At 43.7% G+C, this 25,796-nt stretch overlaps 1 protein-coding gene across 1 annotated transcript in view; it reads left to right on the forward strand.

Annotated features, from left to right (window-relative positions):
- The window catches only part of Syne2 (spectrin repeat containing nuclear envelope protein 2), a 255,798-nt gene that overhangs the window by 158,462 nt on the left and 71,540 nt on the right, over positions 1-25,796 (forward strand). The window contains exons 65-77 of the mRNA XM_051196009.1: positions 4,988-5,218; positions 8,995-9,177; positions 10,842-10,970; positions 11,622-11,743; positions 12,555-12,693; positions 15,148-15,279; positions 17,018-17,170; positions 17,259-17,468; positions 18,771-18,872; positions 20,439-20,558; positions 20,706-20,906; positions 22,635-22,808; positions 24,125-24,256. Coding sequence (XP_051051966.1) covers positions 4,988-5,218; positions 8,995-9,177; positions 10,842-10,970; positions 11,622-11,743; positions 12,555-12,693; positions 15,148-15,279; positions 17,018-17,170; positions 17,259-17,468; positions 18,771-18,872; positions 20,439-20,558; positions 20,706-20,906; positions 22,635-22,808; positions 24,125-24,256 — 2,028 coding nt within the window. The remainder of the gene's footprint in view (positions 1-4,987; positions 5,219-8,994; positions 9,178-10,841; positions 10,971-11,621; positions 11,744-12,554; positions 12,694-15,147; positions 15,280-17,017; positions 17,171-17,258; positions 17,469-18,770; positions 18,873-20,438; positions 20,559-20,705; positions 20,907-22,634; positions 22,809-24,124; positions 24,257-25,796) is intronic.

A 25,796-nucleotide genomic window follows, 5' to 3' on the forward strand; every position in this document is an offset into this window, starting at 1 on the left:
CCCGATTTCCTCAGAGCTTTTATGATTTAGATTTTGTCAAAAACTTTTTCTGAATCTATTGAGATGATTATGAGTCTTTGTTAGGAAGACTTTTTTTGTTTTTTGTTTTTTTGTTTTTAATGCTTTCATCTCATTTCCTATTATATATCTGCTCAAATTTCTCATCTTGTGTTGGTTTAAACTTGGTCATATGCTTCAAGAGATTTATTCATTTCTTTTAGGTTTTCCAATTTAGTGAACTATAAATTTTAAAGGTATTTTATAATGATTTTCTTATTTTCATTGTTTTTTTTTTTTTTCAATCTCAAACTCTGTTTGGCTAAGGTTTTGTCTAAATATTTTTATAGAGCCAACCTTTTGGTACTGGAGAGATGGTGCAACAGTTAAGGGCACACACTGTCCTTCCACAGAACCTAAATTCAGTTCCTAGATCTCATGTGAACAACTCACAACTACCTGTAACTTCAACTCCATTGAAGCACTTCTGGTCTCTTTGTGTACTGACAAGTGCACATGCAGTTTAAAAAAAAATATATATATATATATATATATATGAACCAGCTTTCTGTTTCATTAATACTTTGTATTGTTTTTGTTTTTGTTCATTTACATTTCATTAATTTCACCCTGTTCTTAAATTTCTTTTTGCATACTGAGCATTAAGTTATTTGAGGTCTGTCTGGTTTTTGAATGTAGGCAATTGTAGCTGTAAACGTCTTCCTAGAACCGCTTTCATTGTATTGCACAGGGTTTTTGTGTGTCATTTTTAATTTTCATTTGATTTTAGGAATTTTTGTGATTTTCTTCTTGATTTCTTTGACTCACTCATCAATCAGTAGTGTGTTCCAGCTCCATGACATTGAGTATATATTTTAACATAACAGTTCACGGACACTCCACTTTGATATATGCTGAAGAATAACGGCAGGAAAATGTTAGAAGTCTTTGTTTTCCGTATTACAGTAAGTTTCAAATTCACTGGTGAGAGCATCAGAAAGATAGTTACGGCAAGATGGGGAGGCTTTTCTGTAGGCTTCAGGTGCTGTCTGGGACATTTTCTGTTTGTTGGAAGCTAGTAGTCTGCTAAGTAATATATTTCAAGAAGTTTGTACCTGATGGTTCTAACATAGAGGTGGGATAGCTATTGAGGAAAAGAGCAGCTAAAAGTAGCCTGAAACAGGTAAATTCACGATGGACCACACCATTCTAATCTCTAATCAGTCAAATGGTCTCTGCAGACAGTTCTCTCCAGGAATCCTGGTTCACAACCATTAAGTTGCTATAAGAGCAGAAAACTTTTTACAGTAAAAATATGGAATTTACACGATTCAGTGGCACTGAATCTGGGCCAAGGCTTTTGGGGGGGCATTTGTTGGTGTTGCGTGCGATGACAATATGTACATTATAAAGTGTATGTTGTGTGTTCCAGGACCAAGATTTCAGTGAGATCGCATGATGTGACCTGGGCATTGTGTATTCTAAAGTGCGTATGTGGAAACCAGAGGACAGTGTTTGAGAGTTGGGTCCTGCCTTCCGCCTTGTTTGGGTTTTATTTGCTTGTTTAAAGCCAAGGGAGTGGGCCTTTACTGATCAGCAGAGAAACATTCTGGGTGGTGGGGGATTGTCAGGTTTCTGCCACGTTGAAGCTAGTCTCTCTTGGCCTTGAACTTCCCAACAGCCCTGCTGTCTTGCCTCCCATCTCTCCCTAGGAGTGAGTGCTGGGATTACAGATTCAGTCTGCTGCATCCAGCTTTGTATGTGGGTCTTGGGCATCAAACTCAGGGCATCGGGCTTGTAAGGCAAGCGTGTTCTACCCACTGAGCCTTCTCCCTACAGCTCACTCCCTGTTTGGTTTGTTGTCCTCATTGTTTCATATTCGATTTATTTTGATAATCCGATGTCCAGAAACCTTTTATGTAGCCAGACTTTTCATAACAGGTACATTCATTTGTGGGACTTCATTGAGGGTCACAACCCATAGTTTTCGAAGCTGGGGTTTAGATCAGTGGCGTACCAAAGCAGATGTCTAACTTGGATGTCAGAGAGTTTGTGAAAATGGGGGAGAACACAGGCTTGTACCTTGTAAAAGCATAGTGAAATTGGATATTGCATTGTGGTTGCACTTAAGGTGTTGGCCCCAGCTGTTTAAATAAGCTCTCAAAGCAAAGCCCATGTTTCTTCATCTGTACGTGGGAATGGAGGAGTTTGTGGCATGAAGGATCTGGTTTGGGCACCATATTCATTAAGAATAAGTAATACCAATATAAGATAAGGAAACATTTGTTTATTATCAGAGAGCCTACAGAATTCTTATTTAGTAGCAAACACTTGTGGCAACATCTTTAATAACCCCCCCCCAAGCAATATATAAAACATTTGCTGAAATGATTTTGGTCTTCAGGGTTTAGGGCTAGCAGACAAAGCAGGGTTCTTGTTTCAAAAAGTTATTGAGGACTCCTTAATAGGTTTTCTGACTCCCATAATAGGTTTCTCCACCAACACAGTAAGCCAGAATTGAAAAAGTATAACAAGTTTATTTAAGCAAAGTGACTCCCAGGTGGGTTCTTCAGTCCCAGAGATTGAGGCTGGAGAAGCCATGACCACAAATAAAACAGAGAGATTATATAGGTAGTAAGCAATGGGGTGATGATGTGTCTATCACAAGCTGGGTTTGTGCCCAAGTATGGTCAAAAGCTGAACGCTTTAGGTGGGGACTTGGGCAGCTGGCAACTTCAGGGGAGAAAGCTGCAGTAGCCACCAAGAATTCAGAGCTTGGGTTTTTGGTGCCTTTCCTTTGTTCAGAGGCTCTCTGAGAGGGCGTGGATTGGAGAGAGAGAGATGGGGAGAGATGGGGCTTTCCAGATAATGCAGGGATGAGCTGGAGGTTCCAACCTAACACTTCTGATTTGAAGATCACAGAGCCCTGTGACCCTGTGCTGACCTGTGACCCTGTGCTAACAGCCTATATCCAGACCTGCACTTCTCAGAAGTGCTTTTATGGGATAGGAGGCTATGAACTGATCACCATCCCTGGGCTCAAGGTTCAGAACTTAAACAATAAATGTGGGTATGGGGGAGCGCTCTTCCATGAGAACCCTGAGGCCACTTTCAGTTCTTCCAAGGTTGCATGTAGTTGTTTTTTTCCTTCTGCCTCCCACCCCCACCCCTTTGGATTCTTTTCAGATTTACATAAAGGGCAGATTAGTCATCCAGCTTGCTCATTTCCTCATTAAGTAAGGTAAGGTGCTAAGAAAGCAGAACAGCTTAATACCGCCACTTAGAATTTTGAGCCACCAGAGGAGGTCATATAAAAATTTTGAGTAAATTAAGAAGATGGGTAATAATTAGTTATCACGGATTCATTGGTTAGTATTAACAGACAATGTCAGCAAAAAGAAAAAAAGAAAAAAAAAGGTCTCAGTCTTTGCCACTAAGGTATAGTCATACCCCAAAACTAGGAAATAAGACATCAGTTATTTGTGTAATCAGTTATGTAATTTATCAGGCTAGAAATTGATGTCTGGCAGTAATTCCCACAGCTTTTTGCCTTAGCAAAGATCACTGAAGCCAGGAGCAAGAATGGGCCTGGTGTAGGAGCCTTGGGAAAGATTCTGGAAGAGAAAGAAGGCTTCTTTCAGATGGTGCCCTTAGAAGAAAACTGTAGAATAAGTAGATGAAGGCAGGAGAAAATTTGTTTTGTGTGTGTGTGTGTTGTTGTTGTTGTTGTTGTTGTTTGAGGGAGTCTGAGGTACTGGAGATCAAACTCAGGGCCTCTCACATGACAGGCAAACATCCTACCACTAAGGATGCACCAAGCCTAAGAAATAGCATTTTACTGGAAAAGAACAAGTCCATGTAAAGTTAGTAGGTATCAGGAAAATATAAGCCCTCCAAGGTTACATTTTTGAGGTAGGAGCAACTCCTGTTGGAAGTCTGCTGTTTGTCCCAAATTGTGCTTCATTAGGTAGTTACCAGTCTGCATACAATCTTAAGTGGAAAATTGGTGGGATTCGTTTTAATTTTAATTAACACAGAATGTATTTTTACCAGTATTTTTACAGGTTAAAATGCAAATCCATATTCCCAAAGGATTTCTCTAGAAAGATCGATGTCCTCTATGAGTACTATGGGAGAGGGTAGGCCCTACAGTGTCAGGCAAGTCTACTTGCTGAAACCATCTTTATCTCCACATTGAAACTAACAAATACATCAGGGAGAAAGTTTGCTATTGTATTTTGGTAAGAAACCCAGTTGTTTCAATACAGGGGATATATCACACTTCATTTAAACTTTGTATTAATGTAGTCTGTTCTTAACATTTGAGAGTCTAGAAACACAAAAGTCATTTTAGGGATTTTTCTCTGGAGGAAATGGTGTGCATTATTACACTACAAAGTTCCTTACTTTGACCCACACTGTTTTGAATAGAGAGACGTTTAGATGAATAAAGAAAAATGAAAACATAATCTTGCTACTTGGGAAGATATCACAATTGTGTAGCTGATTTCAGTATATTATTAGCCCTGCCGGCATTTTGTTGGTATTGGGGTGTTGGTGTTTGCTTTTGCTTCTTGAGGTTTTTTTTTTTTTTCCTGCTTGCACAGCAGTGTCAGCTTAGTTATCATGTGTCATACAACTTTAAGCACTGGCCAGTCCCCTGAAGTGTTTGGGACACACACCCTCACACACACACTCTCTCTCACCTGTCTCCCGGGGATCTTCACTCTCCGCCTCTGTGCCCAGGAATACTGTACCTGTGTGTATGCAGATTGGCTGCTTGGAAACCTGTGCCACCAGGTCACGTGTTTGTTGCTATGAGTGTAGAGGTGCATTTTTTTCTTTTCTTTTCTTCCTCCTTCTGTCCTTATTTTGTTCCTTTTACTGGCGGGAAGGGGGATTGCAGGTCCCCAGGTCTTTCCAGGCCCCCAGTGCAAAAGCCTTGGATTCCTGGCTTCTCACGGCTGGATTATCTTTGGCTTCATTTTAGGGTGCCACACCTTCCATTGAGGCTGCACCTCTGGACTTTCCACACGAACAAGGAGCTTTTGAGGCCACAGTGGAAAGAAGTAGGCCTCAGCCCACAGAAGTCCTCCATGCCTGCAAGACCCAGGTGGCCGAGCTGGAGCTGTGGCTGCAACAAGCCAGCGTGGCGTTTGAGCCGGAAACATTAGACACAGACATGCAGCAGGTGGTGGAGCAGGAGCTGGCTGGGTGCCAGGTAAGCCGGCCAGGCAGGAGGTTAGGGTTTGCCTAGTCACCCATCTCCTGCCAAGATGGGGCAAATTGCTCTTAAAGCGGCAGCGTCCTTCTCCTATGGCCCTGAACCTCTCGTGCATTTTGGCCTCCGCTGGTAGTTTTCACCCTTGAGTCTTTGGCATTCTTTGTGTAGTCAGTCCCCTTGAGGGGAAAGAAGTGAGTAACAGCCCAGAGTGCAGAATCCAACACCAGCCGTCATATTAACCGTGAGCATGGACCAAATCTGCTTTTCAACTTTTCTCCCCCAGTAGGGTAGGTTAGCTCACAGAATTCGTGTCAGGCTAGAACGAGATGAGCTCACAGTGTCTGGTATTAAACTGTGCTCAGTGTTTGCTACTGTTTCTATCTATAACCACACGATTGTGAATCAATTATTATCTCATCGGAGTGAAGCTAAGCAAGATAATGAGCAAGACTTTGAAAACCAAACCAAAGAGCTTTTGCAGCCATTTTAGCAGGAGTGCTCTGGCGTTGGGAAGAGTGGGAATGTCAACTTCCTTGTCTGAAGTCACTCTGAGGCTAGCTTGCCAGCTCAGCCCAAAGGCCGGGATCTCTGTGTCTCTCCAGGGAGAGGCTGGGATGACGACACCTTGGCAGTATAGCTGCTGTCACAACAGCAGAGGCTTGCTGGCTGCTGAAGGTGGCCTCTCCCCGAGCTGTGTCTAACAGACCAGCCTTGACCTCCTAGCAGGGATGAAGGCAGCTCCTGTCTCGGTGTCTCTCAAGGCACTGACCCTGCCACCAGAAGCTCTTCTGCAGGAACCTGTCCTGTGATTGCAACTCCACTGGAGGTGGACCACCTCCCTTTCATCAACCCAGAACTACCTGCAAGGGGAAGTGACAGGACTGGGAGTAGTCATGATAGTCAGTTCTAATAGTCTACCCAGACACTGGCTTTCTGGTTGACCTCCCCAGTGATGAGGTTAAGCACAGCAGCAGGCTAAAGCTGCGCTAAATTGTATCCCAGGTGTTCCCAAGCTCCTTAAGGCTATGGGATACTGATTTGCTATCAACCGGGTAGCCAAAGCAGATGGCTTTGTCACAGCCAGAATGCCCATCATCCTCTTGCTACTTTGTATCCATTTTGATGAATGAGAGAGACTCTGCAAGACAAGACATGCCCACCAGGTGGCAATAGCACCCACCCAACAAGCTTGCTGTGGGCAGACTTGGCAGGAATGTGAGTCTAAGGAACCAGGAAGTTTTTCACCAAGGATAAAGCTGGGGGGGGGGGGGGAGAGAAGACATGGATTCCCAGGGGTCTTAGGCATCTATCTACCTGATGTCCCAGCGCAGTGGAGAACCTGGATCAGAGAACAGCAGAGACATTTTATCATTTTATAGACCAGTCTTGCCCATGGCAGAACTAACAGATGGAGGACCCAGTCTTCAGGCCCCAAGCGGCTGAAAACATGCTTCATTTGAATTACCTTTAAAGATCACTGAATTTATAAAAATCTTGGTTCAGTCTGTAGCTAGAGTGTTTGCTCAACATGCATGAAGTCCTGTGTTCAACCCAGAGCCCTGTGTGAACCAATGTGGCATGCACCTATGATCTCAGCAATCGGAGAAGAGGCAGGAAGATCAGAAGTTCATGGTCATCATCCTTGGCTACATAGTGAATCTGTGGCCAGCCTGGGTTACATGAGACCCTGTCTCAAAAAAAAAACAAAACACAAACTATGTGCATTAAAACAGCAATTTTGTTATTCTTTTTTTTTTTTTTTTTAATTTTGTAAGAGTTATAACATTCTGGCAAAATTAGAAAAATTGATCCTCCTGTATCTGGTAGTTTTGTCCGATTGAATCAACAATTCGGAAGGTCAGAGAATATATGATGTTCTTTTCGTTTGATTTAATAATCCTTTAAAACAAAACAAACAAAAAACCAATGTCTCACCATGTAGCTCAGGCTGACCTGGAACTGTTTTGTAGAACAAGATAACCTGGGACTCAAAAGATCTGTCTCCCTCCGTTTCCCAAGTGCTTACACAGAAAAATAAATTTTGGTAGGAAGGAAAGGAGGCAGGGAAGGAGGGAAGGAGAGGGATTGGGAGTATGATAAAAATAGAAAAAAAAATTAAAGAAAGAAAATATTTGCAGTTTGATCCCACTACTCAGAGACAAAGACAGGTCGATCTCTGCGTTCAAGACCAACATGGTCTACAAAGTGAGTTTCAGGCCAGTCAAGTCTACCCAGTGAGACCATGTATCAAAAACAGAGAGAAGGAGAAAGATTATCCTTCAGAAAATAAGGGGCTGGAAAGCTGATCCAGCTGTTAAGAGTACCAGAACTGGCTACTCTTCCAGGGAACCTGGGTTTGATTCCCAGCACCAACATGGTGGCTTACAGCCATCTATAACTCCAGTCCCAAAGAATCTGATTCCCTCTTCTGGATCCAAGGGTGCTGCATACACATAGTACACAGAAAAAAATAAATAATAAAAGTTAAAAGAAACCTTTAAGGTGATGACAAAATTAAGACAGCATTAATTAGTAAACTGAAGGTCTGGAAACAGCTTAAGTAAAGCAGTTACAATCAGGAAGCTGAGCGAGTCGTGGAATATCAGTTTGCAGCTATTGGAATGGTCGCTGGGAAGTGCCAGTTGTAAACATAAAATATTTGCATAAAGCCACTGCATGGGTAAGCAAGCCAGCATACAGTTGTGGTTGCCTTTGTGAACTCCACTGCAAAAGCTTGGCATACATACTGTTAGAACCCACAGGGATTCGATTAGTTGTTTTCTGGGATAAAGGGTTACAAGATTCATGATTGGAAAGTCTATTTGGAGCCAGAGTGTTTCTTTAACTGAACTTGGTCTCAGTCCCAGGATGAGCTTTGTGCCAGTGGCCTTGGTACTGGAAAGTGGGGTGGGCACAGGGCTGCTGACCCTGTACCCAGCCAGTTGGCATGGTTGCATGGACTCTGAGCCTTGAGAGCATGCAGGAATCTGTTGAGGAGGGATGCAAAGAGCCTGACTTTGGGACATGCACTTTCTGCAGCTGGTTTATTTTTAGACTCATGTAGATAGGTTGGCTATATCAGTCACTAAGCATGTTATAATCCAAATTATTCCTGTGTTCTGCTCTTTGGGGGCTCAATTGACTTGAGAAAGAGCAAGAAATGGGCAAGGGAAAGAATTGTCAAGTAAGTGTATGGAATTCTTCTTTTAGTTTTCTGTTTGACAGTTGGCCTACAATAGAAAAGATTAGAAAGGCCAGAAAAAATATTCAGGTTTTCCACTTAATCTTGTGGTTAAATACTGTATGTGATTTTAAGTCATTAAGCCCAAAGCACATGAATGAAGCAAAAAAAAAAAAAAAACCTCGAGTTAATTGACTGATTTCCTCACAATGCATCTACCGTGTAAATTCTGTCATTGTCTCTGTTTTGAACATTACCTGAGGATACATACGCACATGGGGTTCCTGATGATTACAGGGTTACTTAGTGTAACAACTTGTAGCAGGGTTGATTTAGTCACATCCCTGCTTTTCAACACAGAATTATGTGAAAATGTGTGTTTTTCCAAGGCCCCTTCTCATCCTGTTTCTGGGACTTCTTATATGTTCTGAGGCAAAGAAAGGGAATCTGGCTCATGTTGGAGACTGACACTGTGGGTTAGCCACGTAGCTCTGCAGTAGCAACATGCTATGTATGCACGTGGCCCCCCATTCAGTCCCTACGTCAGTCCCCTGACATGGACTGTGGATAATCTGGTGATATTCTCTCCTAGGCTATGCTGACAGAGATTGAACACAAGGTGGCTTCTTTGTTAGATACTTGCAAAGACCAGGGCCTGGGGGACTGCAGAGCCACTCATCAAGAGGCTGAAGCCCTTTCCTGGAAACTCAAGACTGTGAAGTGCAACTTGGAAAAGGTCCAGATGATGCTTCAGGAGAAGCACAGTGAGGAGCAGGTAAGCTTGCAGCTGTGTGGACATCCCGAACCTGCCGGCAGCACTCTGGCTGGAAGGGACAGAGCAAATGCAGAGACACTATCCTCATCAGAGAGTCATAGGATGCTAAGGGATTGCACTTTCATTTCAGTGCACAGGTTTCAAAGCCTGGGTGGCCGTTGGTGGCTGCGGGTTGGTGTGAGTGGATTCAGTGAGGCTGAGGATTCTGTTGATCATGACTCTGATACAGAACATTCTTCACAGGGGAGGGTGTGTTTTAAAGGAATTTGGGGGGCCAGCAGTATGCCTTAGGGTTAGCTCCTAAGGATACAAGGTTGCCCTGCAAGCCTGATAACCAGAGCTCAACCCCTAACCCATGGTAGAAGGAAAGAACCAACTCCCACAAGTTGTCAACATAATTCCATAGCACACACATTCCTGTGTACACATATACACACACATACACATGCACACACAGAATAACAAATTTAAAATTTTAGTAAAATAAAATGAAGCAATTTTGTGGCTTGAATGGACTTGAAGATAAAGCCATTATAGAAATTATAGGAAGATAAGATTGAAGTTTTATGTCAAGACTGTGAAAAGCTCAGCTGGTGGAGTGCCTGCATCCATGAAGTCCTGGGTTCAATCCCTGCCACAGCAGGCAATCCTAGCACCAGGAAGGTGGAGGCAGGAGGATCAAAAATTCAAGATCATCTTTGGTAATATGTCAAGTTTGAGATTGCTCTGTCTCAAAAAAGTCAAATAAATTGGTGGTGCACACCTTTAATTCCAGCACTCAGGAGACAGGTCGCTCTTATCTCTAGAGTTCAAGGCCAGCCTGGTCCATATAGCAAGTTCCAGGCCAACCAAAGCTATATAGTGAGGCATCGTCACAAAATAAATAAATAAATATATAATAAAATAAAAATCTACTTCATAAAGACAAAATCTGTTTTCAGAGTACTTTTGTTTTTCAGTTAGAAATATGTATCTCTACTGATGAGATTATCGCATAGTTAAAGTGTATTCATGTATCTAAAGCAATCTGTGTCAAGCTTACAGTGGATCTCACTGTAGCAGATTTGCAGGAAGCTTATGAGTGTTTCACTTGGGGACTCATAGGAGTAAGGGTGGCTGTGGGTACAGGGTGATGTGGTCTCTTTGTCACCATAAGGTTTCTTTAAAAAAAAAAAAAAAGTAGCCAGATGGTGGCACATGCCTTTAAACCCATCACTCTGGAGGCAGAGGAAGGCAGATCACTGTGAGTTCAAGACAAACCTGTCTTCCAGGACAGCTAGGGCAACACAGAGAAACCCAGTCTTGAAAAACCAAAAACATAAAATATATAAGGGATACTTTCATTTATAAACATAGTTATTACCCCTTTTGGTTCTTTGTTTTTATTATTGTTTGTTTGTATTACTTTGTTTCTTAAAAAAGATAATGAATTTCCTGATTATTATAAATTCTTCAAGCAAATTAGATTGGGTACATAAGATGACCATCTCACTAAATGTAGAAGTTCTAGAATTTGATATGAAATTCATTAAATTGTGATAAGTAACAGTATTGCCATTTACTCTGTCCTGTTGCTGTGTTGGTAGCTCAGATCATTGGGTCTTTTTTTAATTAATCTGCCATCATGGAACACATATATGTTGGTTTATGTGTTGGTTTTCCAGCATCCTGCCACTGTCAAGCAACTGTCAGAGCCCCACCCCATCCTCCAGCCAGCTAGCCTTTCTGAGCTTGGATCCATGATAACCGAAAGACCACAGTTCAGCAAACAGAAGGATGGTCCCCAGACACAGGTAATCCCCACCTTCTCAGCTGTAAGGAGGGGAACCAAACTTCCTGGATGGTGTTTCTCTTGGGAATAAAGCCTGAGCTGCCATTGGAGGGCTGCATTGTAACTGACGTGTGGGTGCTGGGGCCTGGACAGCAAGCCTAGTTGTGAGCTTTGTGACTGCATTCCTTCTGTCTGTTTCCACTGGGGACAGAACCTTGATCCTTCAGTAGATTGCATCTTAAACCAAGTGACCACCTCCGGGGCAAACTTAGCTCCTTATTTTCAGCCCTGCTTTGATTATTGTTTCAAAGCATGTTCGTTGGTCATTTTTCCACATGCATCCAATATAGTTTAAATAACATTTGGCGACTGTATGATTGCTTTATGGTTTTGCTTGTTCATTGTATCTTTGGGTTTGTTGTTTGTTTGTTTGCAATGCTGGGGAAGGAACTCAGGACCTAGCACATGGGAGGAAAAGCCCCCACGGTGAGCTGCAGCAACAGCTTTTGGCTGAGCTTTTGGGACGTAGATGGTAACGAGAATAAGCAAATGAGAAAGAAGTAGTAACGACTTGAGTGGTGCAAGCTAGGTGATTTCAGCAAAAAAAATACACTGTAGAGTGATGACTGGAAAACTAGCTCGGCTAAGCCATTTGAATCGTATTCGCTTACAGGTTCTGGAGTTGAAACCATTGGAGCAGAAAGATTTAATCAAGTTCACAGAATTTAATGCTAAGAAAACATGGCTGCAGTATTGCCACCAGGACAAGGATGCAAGTCAGCAGTCAGCTTCGAGGTAAAGCATTTCTAAAATTCTCCTAGCACTTTAATGTGTGTGGGTATTTGGCCCGCCTGTGTGTCTGTGCACCATTGCATGCCTGGAGGCTGAGGAGGCCAGAAGAGAGTGTTGGATAACCTGGGTCCTCTGGAAGAGCAGCAGTGGTCCTAACCACCGATCCATCTCTCCAGCCTAAGACAAAGTAGTTTTAAGTATGATGGACATCTGTATCATGTAATTTTGCCTTTTTCCCCCTCTCTCTCTTATTTAGTTTGAGACAGGGTTTTGTGTAACCCAGTCTGAACTCAAACTTGCACTATGACATTCTGGTCTTCCTGCCCCTACCCCTGAATACTAAGAGTACAGGAATGCACTACCACGCCTGGCTTGCATGATGCTGGCGGTCAAACCCAGGGCCTTGTGCATTCTAGAAGCACTCTACCACCTGAGTGACATCCTCAGACCCATAAAAAAAAAATTAGGTTTGTTTTAGTGCTTGAGTTTTTTGTCTTTGTGTATGCATGTGTACCACTTGTGTGCCTAATGCCTATTGAAGTCAACAGAGGACATCAGATCCCCAGAAACTGGGTTTAGGGATGGCCGTGAGCTACTACATGGGTAATGGGAACTGAACCTGGGACCTCTGCAAGGGCAACAATGCTCTTAATCACTGGGTCAACTCTCCAGCCTTCCCAGCTGCTTTTGGATATTTATTATGGAGAAAATTATTTATTTTAAAATCCTGTGTGAAACATTGTCTAAATATAATATGAGATTGTTTTCCGTGTCAATTCTTTTCACCCTTTTTTCTTCTCCTTCTCAAAAACAGCAAGGTTCCTAGCCCTGGAAATGCAGTTCCAGATTCAGCCTTGCCACTGCAGGGCCAAAGCGGTGATAAATGGCAATATCTTCACCATGAACTAACTTCAAGACAAAACCCCCCGGGGCCTCAGCTCGTGGAGCCTCAGGTCTGTGTGCTTCTCTGTCTTGGGAACCCAGCAAGGAGGGCTCATCTAGAACCCTGTGTCTTCTTCCCCTGGCCCCACCCTCCCTTCGTTCTCCTGCTTCCTGGTTATAGCTCGCTCGATATGCTTCTCATTTGAGTATGTGCCTGTGAATTAGTGTTTCTGGACAGACCATCCAGGGAGGGCAATGACTTTGACTCAGTGTCAGGAGGTCATTGTAAAGGGGAAGGCATGGCAGCTGGGACAGCTCCATGTGTTTATGATGTGGCTTGTTCACATCTTGATGGATCAGGAAGAGGGGGGGAACGCGAAGGCAGGGCCAGGCGCTTACCGTCAAAGCCCACCCCCTCATCTACCAGAAAGACCTCATGTCTCAAAGGTTCCCTTCCACAGCAATGCCAGCAGCCCACCAGGGACACTCCAGATTTAAACTGGAATGGTTTGTGTTTCCCCATTAGAAGGGCAGAGAACAAAATCCATGTCTGCTTGGTTCACATTTGAGTGCCTAGCGTAGTACCTATTGCAACCTGGAGTCTTGGTTACTGTCTGTTGAATGGATAGCATGCACTAAGTTTTAAAAAACACTTCTAGAATGGTATGTGCATGCCATTCATTCATCAGAAGATACTGTAGAATCTACCTCATGCCAGTTCATGCCAATGGCAGGTTTTATTCACAGGGAATGAGTGAGTGGCCTGGCTTGGCTGCTCTCAGCCATCGGGTTTTATCTGTCAGCTGTGCACTTAGATGGCCTGGGCAAAGGTCCTTAGTGAGTTACTAATCTCCAGTCTAGTGGGAATGTGTTTCCTGCTCAGAACCTTATTTGACCATTCAGAGTTGGATTAGCCTCCTAGCCTGGGCCTTGTCTCTGTTTCTCCTTACTAATCACACTTAAAACTTGTATATAAGTGTCTTTTAAAGTGCTATGGGTCCTTTCCCCTGGAGAGTCCTCTACCACCACAACCGAAGGTTTTGTTTTTGTTCTTTAGGTTTGTCAGTGGATTTCTGAGACTTTAAGCTGTGCGTGCAATGGATTTTGATCGTATTTACTTTCCTTTTCTCTCATATATACCCCTACTCCCTCTGAACTTTATGGCCCCTCTTTTAGAGCCCACTGATTCTAATTCGGGATGCCCATGTACTTCCCGGGGTAGGGCCCCCGCAGTGGAGCATGAGGCCTCGGGGGCTTTGTCCTGGCCACTTTGTCACATCCATTGCTGTTATAAAAATATTTTTTCAATTTGAGAAATTCACTCAAGACTTATATGGTTCATTTCCAATGCTTACTTGCTCTTTCAATAACAAATCAAATGTGACTCTATCCCTAGTAGTGATTGACTTTTAGGGGCCTTGGGGGGATAGTGGGGGTTTGAGATAGGGTTTCTCTGTGCAGCCCTGGCTGTCCTGGAACACACTCTCTAGACCAGGCTGCCCCTGAACTCAGAGATCCATCTGCCCTGCCGCCAGAATATTGGAATTAAAGGCACACACCACCTCTGCCTGGCTTCTTCCCAATTGTAATTTGTATCTCATTCTAAGAGTTAGGTATACAAGAAGCCAACTAGTAAATGAACTACTACATAGTAAATAGACTAGTTAAAGACTGGCTAAGTAGCCAGGAAGTGATGGTCCCAGCACTCTGGAGGCAGAGGAAGGTGGATCTCTGAATTTGAGGATAGCCTGGTTTACAGGGTGAGTGCAAAGACAGCCAGGACTACACAGAGAAATCCAGCCCAAAAAAAACTGAGGGGGAGGAGGGCTGTCTAAATTTGTGTTTTGAATTTCTCTCCTATTAAATAGAAAGATTAAATTGAAGATGTAGCTCAGTGGTTGAGCACTTGCCAACCATATAGAAAACCCTAAGTTCAATCCCTAAAACTGCCAAAAACAATAACTAAATACATACACATATACATGCATCTATAAGTTAGGGGCTTCGTTAATTCCTTTAGTTGTAATTTGAGAGAGAAAGATGCCATGCAACAGAGTTCAAGCAGAGGGGTTTTTTAATAAGGGAAAAGATTGTAAAAGGGGGAGACTAGCCTCTGGGAAAAGGAACAGTGGGAAAGAGGGAGGGAGGGAGAAAGAAAGGGAGGAAGGAAGGAAAAGAGGAGAGGAAGCAGTAGTGGGGAGAGAGAGGGGAAGAGAAAGAGAGGAAGATGGGAGGGGGCAGGGCCCCTTTAAAAGGGAACATAGCGAATAGGCACAGGTGTTGCTCTTAGTGGCTGCAGCTGAGGGTGTATCCTGCCAGAACTCCAAAGGCAGGCCAGTACAGATGCCTAAATACTAACAATTGCGTTTAATATCTAAATGGATCTTGGTTTTTTCTTTTTTTTAATAGTTAGAGTGTACAGGAGAGAAAGTACCCAGGACGATTGCACACCGAGGCATTTTTATCCCATTTACATTAGCTCTTACAGCGACTCAAGCAATAACTAGGCTTCTCTTTTCAAATAGGTGGCCACAAATACAAGTACTCTGCCCAGTGTGAGTGAGTATAACTTTAGATGCCCTACAGCTGATGAACTGCAAACTTACACCACACAGCTTGAAGATCTACGTCAAGAAGCAAACAGCCTTCAGACACAGGTAGAAATCACGTAATGTAATTTTTTTCTCATTGCAGTAACATTTTGAAAAAAGACAGGATGTCATCATTGCACATTGATCATAATTTCCTTCATTGCACAAACAATAGAGTTTAATAGGCTTGGGGTTAGACATGGGCTTTTTCTTGCTTTCCAGCTGTGGTTATTCATGTCATGCTGGGCATTGAATCCAGGACTTCACATGCCCTGGGCAAATGCTATCTCACTGAGCTCCATGTCCAGCCCTTTCCCAGCTCTGGTGAATTTTGCAGTGGCTACCTAAAGTAGCATGCAAAGACTTCTGAATCTGAGCCCAGGTTCAACAAGGAGTGTGTGTATGTGAGGCCGGTGGTAATTGATTAGTGATGTCTGCAAAGTGCCCTACCTAAAACAGTATGCAAAGGCTTATTAATCTGAGCCTAGGGTTAACAAGGGGTGTGTGTGTATGTGTGTGTGTGGGGGGGGGGTGTAATTGATTAGTGATGTATGCAGAGTGTCCTACCTAAATCAGTATTACAAAGACTTCTGAATCTGAGCCCAGGACCAACAAAGCTTGGGGGAGGGAGGGGGCGATTAATTGATTAGTGATGTCTGCATAGTGCCCTGGGATAGGAAGGATGGGAAAAGAACATAGGCAAGGTTTCCAACCTCGAGTGAGCGTATGCTGAGTGGTGTGCCGAGTGATGTTATTCTCAGCCAAGACAGTGAGGAAATGAAGCACATGTGAGGGTGAATGGAAGTGGGCTAGTTAAATGATCTAATAACTTGGGGGCCATGGCATACAGCCCAAATAGTTGTAACTAGTCAGGAACTCAAGGTAAAGAAAAAGATGGTTCTGCTAACTTATGCTGAAGTGGAACTGTGGCTCTCCACCTTACCAGCATATGGCAGCTCAGCCCCAGGGGCCCCCTTGTAAATGCACCTACCTGAGTGGCCTCGATTTTCAGTCAGCCCATAGCTAACACTCCCGAGTCCCCCTTTGCCCACAAACAATCTCTTTAAGGTACTGTGCCTTCTCTTCCTAGCTAACCCCCTCAGGTGTCTCTCTCTTCTCTTAGCTACACTTAATTAACCCACCGTCTCTACTTTAAAATGAGGACCAGCTGCAGGTGAGGAAACTCGGTGGCTATCCCCAGCACTGGGGAGGCAACAGCAAGTTCAAGATCAGCCTGAGCTGATCACAGCTTGCACATAGCAAGGCCTTGCCTCAAAAATGTGGAGGCAGGGAGCAGGAGGAGGAGGTTTGCAGCTTCACCTGGATGGCGGTGCTAAGGGAGACTCTTGCTTAGTGGTCCACCTTTTCATTCCATTCAATACCCAGTTGCCTCATATTTTTTAGCTTGTTTATCTCAATGTTACAAAAAAAAATCTTCATTTTATTTGTTTATTCTACATTATCATTTACAGAATGAGTAGATTAGTTTGCCAGTTAATAAAACACTAGTTAATGAGTCATCTAGCAAGCACTAGTTGAAACAATTTATCCTAAATTTTTCAGAAAGTAAGCCTGGAGAAATGGGTCAGTGGTTAAGAGGATTGCTCTTTCTGAGGGTTGACGTTCAGGTCTCAGCCACCAATATCAGGTGACTTCATCCTGTAACGGTTTCCATGGGCACCTGCACTCCCGCGCATAAGTCCTCTTTACAAATGTAATATAAATTGCACACTCTAATGGAAATGTGGAAAACGCGGGTGTAGGAAAGCAAGGAACCCTAACATTTTTTTTTTTCTTGATTTAGGAAAGTATGACAGAGGAAACATACATCAATTTGGATAAAAGATTATTTGAACTCTTTCTGAGCCTCAGCCGGTGTCTGGGCAGTGTGGAGGAGCTGCTGCAGAGACCTGGGCTGCTCAGGGAGGATGCCTCTGCCCAGCAGGTGCTCTTTGAGGTAATGCAAACTAATGCACCTGTGTCTTTCTGAAACTGTGTGCCCAGCCAGAGCTCAAGGCCTGTCTTCCTTTCTCTCCATCTTGCAGAAACTGGCCCTGGAGCTGAAGAAGCTTTATTTAGCTCTGGGCGACAAGACGGATGATCTTCTGAAAGCTGTGACTTGGCCAGGCAAGAACACCACCATGCTGCCTGAATGTTTCGATGCTCTAAAAGTCAGCCTGGAGCACGCCCAGGCAAAAACCGCCAGGAAAAGCTCATGCCTGAAGGCTGGCCTTGACCACAGCCGCAGCTATCAGGTGTGACCCTGACTGTGCAGCCAGCACCTTCAGTTGCCATCAGGTCTTACAGGAAGTGCTGAGGGGGATGATGAGGCCTGCCTTTGCTCTAGCTGGGGAGACTGTTTGAAACTGAGCCCCCCCAAAAAAGAAAAGAAACTGAGGCCCCCTTCCAAATTCTGTGGGTGTGAAAATGATCTCACATGTTTCTTTTCTTGTATTGCATTTATTGCTACTCACAGATTGTCATGGAGAGTGGTTTTATTTAACTTTCTGGGCCAGAGAGATTGGTTACTATTTTTGACAATTCCATGAAAGTCTGGGGCCTCAGTGGATTGTTAAGGGAGGGTCTTGAGGCAGACGAGTTAGAAAGCAGCTAAAATGGCATAATAAAGAAATGAAACAAAACACCACTTAACAAAGGAATCTGGCACATAACAAACAAACCTAAGGGCTTGGGGAGATGCCTTCATGGGTAATAGTGCTTGTCATAAAAGCAAGAGGACCTGGGCTCAAATTTCCAACAACCATGAAAAAGCCAGGCATGGCATACATGCCTGTAACCTCAGTACAGGGCACAGAGAGAGGTGGATCCTGGGAGCTGGGTGTCCATCCTAGATAGCAGTGAGCTTCTGGTTCAAGGGGAGATAATGTTGATGATGCTGATAATGTTGATGATGATGATGTGGAGAGTGGTGGAAGAAAATACCTTCTTGGCCACTGAATGCACACAGGTACACATACACCACATACATACAAAACCCTACAAAACAATCAGAACAAATGGCTCATATTTTCTTACACATAGACATCCAAGAAACAAAAAGAGAGTAAGGGAGTCAGCCAGTTGAAAGAGATGCTGCCCTGGCTTGCAGTCTGCTGCCGTGATAAATACCACAGACTGTTGTGACACAAAGATCTCAATGATATCCCATCAGGAAGAAAGATTATAAGCAACTACAGAAGTACACACCCTGTCTGGATAATTAATCACATGAAGCAACTAGTATAGATTCCGTGGGTACCATTTTTAGCAAGAGGGGCTGTTTACCCTTTAACAGAATGCTTGAAGTACTGATGGAATGACTTGATGCGTGGTATTTGCTTCAAAATAATCCAAAGGGAAGGGAAGTTAGATCTAGTTGAGGTCCAGGGGCGGCAGGGTGGGGAGTTAGTGACAACCGATCTCAAAGATGGAATGTGTGTGGATGCTTCTCTTTCTATATGTTGAAAATTCCCAGAATGTTTCAATTTACTATTAAAAGGAAGGGAAGGTCTAAACGAGATTGATCAGTTTCCTACATGAATCTTTTTCATACACAGAATGAAATAAAGCGATTATACAATCAGCTCGTCAAGAAGAAAATGGCTCTACAGCAGTCCTTGAATGAAATCAGTGGACAGAGTATTGAAGAACAGCTTCAGGTAATCATTCAAAAGAGTTCAGATGAACCTGACCTCAGGCCAGAGAGTCTTGGGCATCAGCTGCTTGTCCAGAGCACACCCCTTGGCAAGTGTCAGTGAAGTTGATCATTCAAATGGGAACAATTAATGTTGATCTTCAAATGCATGGCTCATGTCATACTTCCTGAAGCATAATGTTTTAAAGCAATAGAGTTCATTTTTACCTGTCAGTGAGTAAAAGTTAAGTGTGTCTACAGTTGTCAAAGGTAAGTGAGGCCCTTACCTCCCCCACTGAAACTCTATAACTAGTCCAGCTTCGAGGGGCCAGTGAACTCATACGAGGGGTTTAAGCACAAGTACTCTTCCATTCAGCAACAGTTTCCCTTCATTTATTGAACTATTATTGAAAGCCCACGATGTTCCATTGCATCCCTAAGATCTGGATTGGTGTTCTCCCTGAAGAGGTAAAATAAGAGGCTGGGGATGTGGCTTGATTGGTAGAACACTTTGGCTTTCATTGCATGAAGCCAGGGATTTGATCCCCAGTACTGAATAAACCAAACATGATGATTACCTGTAATTCTATCACTGGAGAGGTAGGAGCAGGAGGACCACAAGTTCAAGGTCATCCTCAGCTATGTAGAGTTTAAAGCCAGATTGGGCTTCTTGAGACCAGAGGAATAGACTGGCTGAAAGAATCCTTGCATGAAGACAAATCTAGCAGAACTGTTTGAGGATGAACCTGCCAGCAGTACTTGCAATAAAAGCTGTAACTCACTCAAAGCCCATCAAATTAAACAGTTGCCTGTAACTAAAGCAACATACACTTTTAGGGTAGGATGGCATACCATGTCCCTGTTGAAAGGGAACCCGAGAGCTGGGGGTATAGTTCATGGTATAACACTTGCCAAGCATGCACGGCTTCTGGGTTTAAACTCCAGCAGCACGGAAATGGATGATGATTGGATGTTCAGTTCTTTTAGTTTTCATTTTGGGTTTTGGGGGTGAATCTCACTCTTCTAAGTGGCTGGCATTATATTCCTGAGTATAGGCCACCACGACCTGCTAATATTATTGATGATGGTAGTGATGATGATGATTTTAAGATGGGGGTCTCACTATGTGGCCCGGCTGGTCTGAAACTTACTGTTTAGACCAGCTAGCCTTGACTTCCCTAGAGATCCACCTGCCAGAGCCTCCCAAATGCTGGGATTAAAAATGGGCACTACCATCCCTGGCCCAAGCTTATTAATTTTTTGAAAACGAATTATGTAGTGGTTTTGAACAGGTGCTAAAGGGTGCACCTGAGGCACAGGGAACACGACTGCCCCGGTATACACACATGCCTTGTTTGGTATGTGCATGGAATGCCTTGGGAACAAACTCAATTCTGGCACTTCTAAGGAGATTGACAAGGGGAAATGCACATTGGGGGTGGGGGTGGGGAGTCGTGGCAGGACTTTGATTTCTTCCCCTTCCTTTGTTTCTGTGTTCCCATGAAACTTGTTTGTTTGATTTGGTTTTAAACACACTGTGTGCTTCTTGATGTATTAAGGGTTTTTCTCTCTCGTCTGGTTTCTCACTTAGAAAGCAGATATGCATACAATGGAGCTGCAGCACTCTGAGAGGCAGGTTGCCAAACTTAGAAACGAAGGAGAGAGGCTCTGCTTCCCTCATGTTTTACTCCAAGATGTTTACAAGTTAGAGGTGTGTATGGGCAGAGAGCATCCATTGAGCACTGTGGGCGTAAGTGATGGGCTTGGGTCTTCCACCTAGAGTTTTGCTGTGTTCTTTGTCTGATTGATTTTCCTGGCTGGCTGAAACGCTTGTGCACATCTGCTCTCTCCGTTTCAGGATGTTCTTGACAGTATGTGGGGAATCCTGAGAGCCAAATACTTAGAACTCAGCAGCCCATTCCTCTCTAAGAGTCAGCAGGATGCCTTGCTTCAAGGCATGGCCGAGCTAATCAGCATTGGAAAAGAAAAGCTTGCAACTGACCCTTTGCAACATGCCAAGAGTAAAATTGCTTTGCAGGCTCGATTACAAGATCACAAGGTAAGTGCCTCTTTGGTGACCTGAGCCTCCTGTTGTCCCTAGAGCACATAGCATTTTGCTTACTAGCTCCTTCAGCATCTTCTCACCTATGTGGAGCTTTTCTTTGATTGACATTGATTGGCAGACATTTTATCAATAAGTCTTTAAGCAAATCTACAGTTAGAAGTGTATTCATCCTCTGAGGATATTGAATAGGAGAAACTGACTTAGGTTAGGAAAGGCCTTCCTGAGAACTGGAATCCGTTATAGTCTAATGCTTTAATTAGTCTTCTCATTTTCCATTCATTTCATTCTACAAAATTCTCTTGATCAGCTTGGCATAGTTGTGCTAGGTAGATCTCTGTAAATTCAAAGCCAGCCTGACCTCCATAGCAAATTCCAGGCGGACTACACATGGGGGGGGGGGGGAGAGACTGCATACTTTGTGGTAGTTGGGGACTACATTCACGCTCTCAGGGTTAGAGTTAGGGTTGGATCTTTGGTAAATAGACTTTAGTCTTAGAAGGTGAATACTGCACACGGGTCAAAGAAAGGAAAATAGAATCAATCCCCTCCCTGCAAAGTCATGTTTTAAAGGAGCTCAGGATTTTGTGTTGGGCTGTGTTTGGGGCTGTCTTCTGCGTTGTGTGGCCCATGGATCATGCGTTGGGCTTGCCCGTGTTTGTTGGGCCCCTTGTCTGATACTTTTAGAAACCTTCTATGTATTTATTCACTTCTAGGGGTAGGAGAAGGGATTCTCACAATAAAGGGGCCCCTCCAAACAACTAGAGGAAGCAGCTGGGTAAATGGAGACACCCTGTGAAGAGCCACCTCCTTTAAGATGCTGGTCAGCCTTTAGCAAATCCTCCTCACATCGCCATTGTGTTGAGTCTCAGTAAGAGCTCAGGTTGAGGAGCCCCGCCTGTTGACTGTGGGCTGTTGGGGTTCACACACTGAACATCATTTCATTTATTAACCAACTTCTAACATAATAAAACATGAAATAATTAACTCAGAAAGATCGGCACAGAAAAGGAAATTGGTTTAACACTAATGGTCACTGCTTAAAATAGATTATTTGGTGGCAATATTACTTAAGGATAGTATATCTTTATAGTTTGTTAAGATTCCATCTGTGTTTTAGACTCTGGGATTGGTCCACTGTAATTCTTCTTTCATATGCTTATATGTTTGATTCTATGTGTGATCGTACATATATTCACATATACATATGATTCTGTATAAGACCTCCTCCTGGGGTTAGGGATTAAAACAACAAAATTAAGCTGGCCTTGGTGATACAGACCTGTAAAATCATCTGCTCTTAGAAAAAGCACAAAGCCAAGGATTGGCTAAACAGCTTAGCAAGACCCTGCCTGAAAATAAAAAGTAAAACAGGGACCTGGACAGATAGTGGTATCAAACACCTTTAACCCCAGCACTTGAAGGCAGAGGCAGGTGGATCTCTGAGTTCCAGCTTGGTCTATAGAGCGAGTTCCAGGGCAGCCAAAACTACAAAGAAACCCTGTCTGGAAAAACAAAAACAAACAAAAGTAAAAGTGGGCTGGGGTGAGTCTCAGTCATAGAGCCCTTTCCTAGAATGAGCAAGGCCTTGAGTCCCCCCCCCCCACCTCCCCAAGTACAGGAAGAAGGCTGGACAAAGGAACTGGGGTATAACGTTAAAATAACTTGGCTTTTATAATTTTCCCAATTCGACAGTAAGTATTAGAAACCTTTTGCACATTGCAGGGATTTTTCCGGAAGCTCGTTGCTGACATGTTGCTGACCCAAACCTACTCGGCAAAAATGTTTCCCCCTTCGTTACAAAAGGGAGAGATATTCGGGGCAGAGCAAGTTGCAGAGGTGAAAGCCTTGGAGGAAGAGGCCTGCCTGAGGGGCTCACAGCTTCAGAGCTTGCTGCAGGTAATGGTCACATGACCTCTGAGCTGGGCTTCCTAGGCTCCACCCACTGCAGGTGTGTGTGGGGCATCAGAGCTGGAGTTGGAGTGAGGAAGGTGGACCCAGGTCTAGCTGTGACTCCTCCCTGCTTCATGCAAAGATGGCTGGGGCTTGTCCTGCACTGATGTACTCTTTCTACCCTGTTAGTTTGTCTGTGAATGGGTAGCACTGAAGGCACGTGATAGCCATGGATGAGATGGTTTGGATGAAACAGTCTATGGTTCACAGTCTAGGCCATTGGGCACACATGCTTTTTATTAGCACAAATGCACAAACTGTGCTAACTCTGCCTCAGTTCAAAGAAAAATCAACTGTTTATAGAGTCCTTTTTGGCTTGAAGCTTTCCCAGTAACTCACTAAACCATTTACAGTAGGTGTTAGCCCATAAAGGAAAATTTTAAAAGGAAATGAAAATTCAACTTTATATAGTGTTATAAATGCAGTATTGTTTCCTGGTGACAGTATTTACTTTCTAGTTAGGTTGGCGAATTGAGTTTAAAGTAATGGTGTTCTATAAGACACATGGCTGCCTTTGAATAACTTGAGGTTATTTTTCTAAGAAACAAAGTTTAATGTCAACAACTCAATTGTTGAGTGCTTAGGAAACCTAGCCAGTGGGCTACCATGGAAACACAGGGAGATAGGACAATATATTCTGAGCACCACTAAGGGTAAAGAGATAGTCATTGGGCATGGAGGAGACAAGACCCCACCACTGCCATCGCCCATGAGCTCAGGCATACTGTCAGTTAGGCGTCAGGTAGTTCAGTAGAAAGATGTCTCTAGACTTGGGGATTGCATCAGAGAGGCAAGAGCAACCTGATGGAGGCTTCCACTGTAAAAAAGGCTTTTCAAAATTAGCGCTCTGCCTCTCCCAGTAAGAACAGGTCTCCCCAGTAAGAACAGGCCTTCACAAGGATAGATAGCACCTCCAATTGCTGTATGTTTCTCTTAACCCAGTTTCACAATGCTAGCATGAAGCCAGGCAGGAGGCACACCTCAGTGGTACAAGCCTTACCCACGTATGAGACCCTGGATTTGATCCCAGCACTGCGAGAAATTAAACACATTCTATAGCAGTAGGATTAAATTTGTTTTTCTTTTCAAAAACAGTGGGATTGTGTCCCGCCATTGATAGAGTTCTTTCTGATACCGTGTGACCTCTCAGGTGCACCTGGCGTCTACGTGATGTCCATGTTTCAGTTTGTTCAGGTCTCAGTGTTTGTTTTTGACTTGATATTGTCATTCCCTGGAACCAATTCCTGTTGTCTATTGTCTAGAGATGGGAAGAGTTTGATGACAATTATGCATCTCTTGAGAAGGACCTGGAAGTTCTTATCTCTTCGTTGCCCTCCGTGAGTTTGGTGGAAGAAACAGAAGAACGATTGCTGGAAAGGATTTCCTTTTACCAGGTAGTGTGCTTTTTAGTTTACGACGCTCAGGCCTGGTCCAAAGCACCAGGCTGATGAGGCTGCTGGGTTTCCATGCTGACTTGAATTCAACATTATTTATCACACCACCCGCTGATAGATGTATCTAAGATAAGGAATCTTCAGTATCTAAGATATGGAATCTTCAGCATAAGCATAGGTTATCGTGGTTTAATAAGGATCAGGATAAACAAATAGGCTGAATAGATGTTTATTCAGGGAGAAATAACTTACAACATAGACAGATGAACACCAAGTTCCACCGGATGCTCTCTTGTCCGCATACTGCCAGCCAGAGAGCACTCCCAGGCTCCTCCTCAGACCTAGTTCCCCAGGTCACTTCCACCCCTGTCTCCACCCCCAATGGGCGTGGTCAGTGCCACAGATGTGGAAAAAGTGAATATCTTACTACAATAGGTCTGGATTGGGGTTAAAACTTTGACTTGGATCCTGGCTCTATTCTTTAGCTATGAGTGACCTCATCTATAAATCCTAGCTTCTTTTTTTTTTATTATTATTTGAAAGTTTTATAGGTGTATACAGTTCATCTTAATAAGTTCCATCTCCCATTCCCTCCTTCTAGCTCTCCCTAACCCTAATATATCTCCCTTCCAACTTCTTTGATTTATTTTTTAAATAACCCACTGAGCCCAGTTAGTTCATAAAGATACGGGGTCATCTTGCCCCCATGAATGACACCCTAAGAAGCCACCCTCCCTCCCCCAGCAGGCACTAACTTGCCAATAGCTAGCTCCATGGACAGGGGCAGGACCTTGGAAGCCCCTCCCAGCTCCATGCTGAAAAAATACTTTAGATTTTATTTATTCATTTGTGTGTGTGTGTGTGTGTGTGTATCCATATGTGTCCCTGTTGAAGGTCAGCTTCCTCTATTGTTTCCCATACTTTTTTTTGAGACAGGGTCTCACTATGTAGCCCAGGCCAGCTTCATATTCAGAAATGCACCTGCCTCTAGCTCCTGAATTCTAGGATTAAAGGTGTGCATGACTTGGGGCTGGAGAGATGGCTCAGCAGTTAAACGCACTGGCTGCTCTTGCAGAGGACCCAGGTTAGATTCACAACCATCTGTAACTGAAGTTCCAGGGACCTCTGGCTTCTGATACATATATATACATGGTGTATATACATGGTGTATATACATGGTGTACATACATACGTACATACCATTCATATATACCCATAAAGTAAGAATTAATTTAAAAATGTGTGTACCAGCATGCCTGACAGACCCTTGCTTTTTGATCCCGGAGCTGGCTGTTTCACCTAGGCTGGCTGACTGGTTAGCCTCGGGCATCTTCCTTTCTCCACTGCCCCAGTGCTGGGGTTGCAGGTGCCTTCTCCCACACCCAATTTTACATTATCGGCTGGGGACCCTAACTCCGGTCCTCATGTGTGCCCTGCAAGCGAGTTTCCTCCCCAATCCATGAAAGCTTTTTTCAAAGAAACAATTGTTCTAACCCTTCTGAACTCAGATGTTCTGTATCCCTCAAAGTGCACCTCACCT

Source organism: Phodopus roborovskii, unplaced genomic scaffold (genome assembly GCF_943737965.1).
Source record: "Phodopus roborovskii unplaced genomic scaffold, PHOROB, whole genome shotgun sequence".
NCBI classification, from domain to species: Eukaryota; Metazoa; Chordata; class Mammalia; order Rodentia; family Cricetidae; genus Phodopus; species Phodopus roborovskii.